Source organism: Montipora foliosa, chromosome 1, assembly GCF_036669935.1.
Source record: "Montipora foliosa isolate CH-2021 chromosome 1, ASM3666993v2, whole genome shotgun sequence".
NCBI lineage: Eukaryota > Metazoa > Cnidaria > Anthozoa > Scleractinia > Acroporidae > Montipora > Montipora foliosa.
In genome coordinates, this window is record NC_090869.1 from 44,106,805 (window position 1) to 44,111,715 (window position 4,911).

A 4,911-nucleotide genomic window follows, 5' to 3' on the forward strand; every position below is an offset into this window, starting at 1 on the left:
TGGGATGCCTGTGCAATTTACATGTATGATGTAATAAAAAAAGTTCCCGGATGTTGTTCTTCCACCAGGTAAATCATGGCGTGTTTAATGTGTTGTGTGGGTTGAAGAAAATCTGAATTCATCTTCCCCCGTCATGAACGAAACAGGTTATGGGCCCAGTTCAAGATACAGCAGACTCCTTTTCGACGGGGATGAACGAAAATGTGAGCAATAGGAAGTCAAGTTTCTCGGATATATGCGATTACGAAAGTTGAAAGATTCCATTACTGCAGCTGACGACGTGGATATTACCGCAGCTAAGAATGAGGAAACTTTCGCCGAGTTAATACAATTTCTAGATGATAAAAGCCTTGCCCTTGTGATGAGAGATGCATAAGACGACGGCAGGAAAGCATTAAAGATCCTGCGAGCACACTATGCTGGTACAGTAATTTCATTGTATACGGAACTGACATCGCTTGTGAAGTCGGAACACGAGACAGTGACAGATTATGTTATTCGAGGAGAAACTGGGCAACAGCTCTTAGAAATGCCGGCGAAACCGTGACAGATAGCCTGCTCATAGCGATGGTACTCAAAGGTCTACCAGACGAATATAAACCATTTGTTGTCGTCGTTACACAGAGCGATAAAGAATTTAGCGAATTTAAAGTCGCGTTACGAAGCTTCGAAGACACCGAGCGAACCAGTGTAACGACGGGAAGTCACTCTTTGATGAAGACGGAATACAAGAAGGAATGCCAGTCGGATATCGTCTGTTATCAGTGCGGCCATCCAGAGCACATTGCTCGTTTCTGTAAGAGCAATAATAAGAACAGACGGGGACAAAGAGTAATAATAAGAACAGACGGGGACAGTGGTGTAACACGTGCCATAGCTCATCTCACACTGATAGAGCATGTCGACGCAAAGGGAAGAATAAGACTGATAAAGTAAAGCAAGCGTCTGAGACTTTAGAGGATTCTGACAAAGAAGCAGAGCCTTCATTTGCGTTTGAGATCAACAACTATGCGGGTGAACGTGCTACAAAGAAGCCAAATGCTCTACTGGTGGACTGTGGTGCAACTACTCACATCATCAATGATGAATCCCAATTCAGCAAATTTGATGGCCAATTCGCACCAGTAAAGCACTACATCGAATTAGCAGATGGAACACGATCTAACAATGTGGCACTCAAGAGAGGAGATGTTGAAATAACCATCATGGATACCACTGGGAAGCGTGTCAATGCGACATTGAAGACTGCATTATACATTCCTACGTATCCTTAGAATATATTCTCAGTGCAAACTGCGACTGAAAGAGGTTCTTCAGGGAAGATGGCCCAAAGTAGGAATAGAAATCCTGATGCACGTGCTACTGCACCATTAGAATTGGTTCATACTGACTTAGCCGTCTCTAGAGAGGGTTTCAGATATTCAATAGCCTTTACTGGTGACTATTCAGGCGAAGTATTTGTGTATTTTTTAAAGTGTAAAAGTGACACAGTAGCTGCAACTCAAAGATTTTTAGCAGACACAGCTTCATACGGTGAGGTCAAATGTATTAGGTCAGATAGTGGTGGTGAATTTATGTCTCAGAAGTTTAAGTGTCTGCTGGAGAAAAATAAGATAAAGCATGGGACAGCAGAGCGACATTGGAGAACCTTATTTGAAATGGGAAGGTGTTTACTTTTGCATTCTAATTTGCGCAAATAATTTTGGCCTTATGCAGTAATGCCTGCCGCGTACATACGCAATAGGTGCTTTAACAACCGCTTAAAACAAACAGCGTACTTTGCTATCACTGTCAGAAAACCACATTTGTCAAACATGAGAGTGTTTGGATCAGAGTGCTACGCATAGATCCCAGATGCACAAAGGGTATGATAAAGGGTATGATTGGGTATGATAAAGGAAGCCCCGCCTATCTGGTGTATATCCCAGAGACAGGTAAGGTTATGAAGTACAGGGTGGTGAAGTTCCCTACGACTAGAAAAGGGGTGGAACAGCAGACCCAAACAGAAAGACAATTACCTGATGATGATGATAATGATCTCACAGTGTATCTGATGTTGACAAATCCGAAAAGGTTCCGGATACACTTGCTGAACAACCCCAAACTGAGCGTGAAACCAGTCCTGCTTGCCAGCCTCCCGATAAAGGTTTGAGACGTTCTACGAGAACGAGAAGGCATCCAGCTTACCTGAGTGATTATGTCAAAGACATGGAAGATGATGATCAGGTACTAACAAATGTAGATTACTGTTACAGATCTTTTGCTTTCCCTCAAACTTACCAAGAGGCCATGGACTCGCCTGAGTCTAGCAATTGGAAGGCATCGATGGAGGAAGAGGTGAATTCCCTAACCGAGAATAACACATTTACTTTGTCTGATTTGCCAGAGGGCAAAAATGCAGTGGGGAGTCGTTGGGCGTACACTATCAAAGAAAGTTCCACTGGTGCTAAAACTTTAAAAGCTAGGTATGTTGCTAAGTGTTACAGCCAAGCGAGAGGTATTGATTTTCAGGAAACCTTTGCACCAATTGCTAATCTCACATCATTGCGTGTGCTAATGCAAATGGCAGCACATGATTTGGTCTTGCACCAAATGGATGTGAAAACTGCATATCTCAACGCCCCTATTGATTGTGAGATTTATATGGATCAAGCTGAAGGCTTTGAAGTTCCCTCAGGGAGTGGAGGGAGACTTGTGTATAAATTGAACAAATCTTTGTATGGCCTAAAGCAGTCGGGTGGAAATTGGAACCATGTACTAAAGTATTTCTTGTTTGAGAACAGTTTTGTTCAAAGTCCTGTTGACAATTGTGTGTATACCGAACATGTTGGAAGTGGATTTGTTGCCATGCTTGTCTGGATAGATGACATAATTATAGCAGCAAGCAACATGTTGCTAATGTCTGAAGCTAAAGGAATGCTGAAGGAGAGGTTTCATATGAAAGATCTGGGTAGACTTTCATACTTTTTGGGTATTCACTTTGAGCAAGGAGATGGCTTTGTAAAGATGAATCAAAAGGGGTACATCACTAAGGTGCTTGAGAGATTTGAGATGTCTAATTTCTAAGCCAAGGTCTACACCTTCGGAACAGAAGCTTGAGTTTGATGGTGAAACCCCTGTGGATCCTAGACGATACCGTGAAGCAGTGGGTAGTTTGGTGTATGCTATGACATGCACCAGACCAGACATATGCTGGGTTGTTACTAAGTTGTCACAGTTCCTGGTTGCTCCGATGAAGGGACACGGGATAGCTTTAAAACATGTGTTGCGATACTTGAAGGGGACTCTTGATTTTGAATTGTGCTATAGAAAGTGTGATGATGGTCTTACACTGATAGGCTACAGTGATGCTGATTGGGCGTCATCTACAGATGACAGACGTAGTATCAGTGGGTACTGTTTCAGTTTGAACAGAGCCGGTCCTCTTATTTCTTGGAAATCAAGGAAACAACCAACAGTGGCTCTATCATCATGTGAAGGTGAGTATATTGCTCTGGCAGCAGCAGTCCAAGAAGGTATGTATCTCACTCAAATGATGAAGGACATTGGTGAGGTAAGTGGCCCTGTTTTGATTTTTGAGGACAACCAAGGTACAATCGCTTTGTCCAAGAACCCAGTCAATCAACGAAGGTCGAAACATATTGATGTTCCATACCATTTCATTTGCAGCGCGCAGAATGCAGGCAAGATAATCATTAAGTATTGTCCTGTTGCCGATATGGTAGCTGATGTCATAACCAAAACAGTTACTAAATTTAAGTTGCAAAAGTTTAGGAATTATATTTTTGGTTTTTGGTTCTTGTATCCATTTAAGAGACAACACGTTCACGTCGTGTAATAATATGTGGATGTAATTCTAGGACACATAAGTGGGATGAAGTGGGGGTGTTAGGATGATCTCATTATATCTAGTGGGATGCCTGTGTAATTTACATGTATGATGTAATTAAAAACAGTTCCCGGATGTTGTTCTTCCACGAGGTAAATCATGACGTGCTTAATGTGTTGTGTGGGTTGAACAAAATCTGAATTCATCTTCCCCCGTCATGAACGAAACAGAACCAATGCCTTTCCTGAAGAATCTGCGAGAGCGAGCGAGCGAAGGTCCTCGTACTTAAACTAAAACGAACGAGACGGCGCGGGTTGGTCTTTGAAGAATCGGACGACTTTAAACAAAAAGCACTAAAGGGGCCGAACTCCCCGCACTATAGGAAATCAAAACAAAAAATATTATAATCAAACTGATAGCTGGCAAGGGCCAAACAATAAAATAAAGCAAAAACGAAAGTGTGGGTAGTAGGCGTACACAGACCCGAAGGATGAATACGAATGAACAAGACACTTATATAACCATATGCAAAATACTTAACCTGAACCTCAAAGTTGCTACTATCATCAAATTCGCATGCGTCATTATCCTGCAGTACCTGAACTATGTCCTCGTACGTAACCTTCAGAAGAGGACTCACTGTCTGGGATTTGATCCGGTCTGGCATTTGTAGGTAAACCCCGGCAGGTTGGCCATGCTGGCATGAGTGTTAGTCCGGCCTTAGTCGCACTCAAGATCTCCCGCACGCTACTCGGATGCTCAACCATTTCAGCCAACCGTCAGCTAATGTATATTTTGTGATTACCCGGGGATTTCTTGTCTATAACTATGGATTCAAGCTTTCCTTTATTTCGTGACAAAAATAGGATCAGTCATAATGATAATCATGAACAAACAATTGCTCAAATTAAAGCTTTATCTTGCTCAACTAACTGTTTGTGCTGTACATTTCATGTAAATGGCATCCATTGCTTCCAGCAAAATATCAAAAAAGTGTGTAATTCATGAGGGTAAATGTAGAGTCTCCAATGTTGATTTTTAAACCCCTTAAAAATAAGGTGGTATGGAGGGAAAGAAATAAT

General features: G+C 42.0%; 1 protein-coding gene across 1 annotated transcript; it reads left to right on the plus strand.

The window, feature by feature from the left end:
• The first annotated feature begins 3,166 nt into the window (after window positions 1-3,166).
• LOC137969413 (uncharacterized) lies at window positions 3,167-3,838 on the plus strand. The gene has a single exon (XM_068815633.1). The coding sequence runs from the start codon at window positions 3,167-3,169 to the stop codon at window positions 3,836-3,838; it is 672 nt and encodes a 223-aa protein (XP_068671734.1).
• The last annotated feature ends 1,073 nt before the right edge of the window (window positions 3,839-4,911 follow it).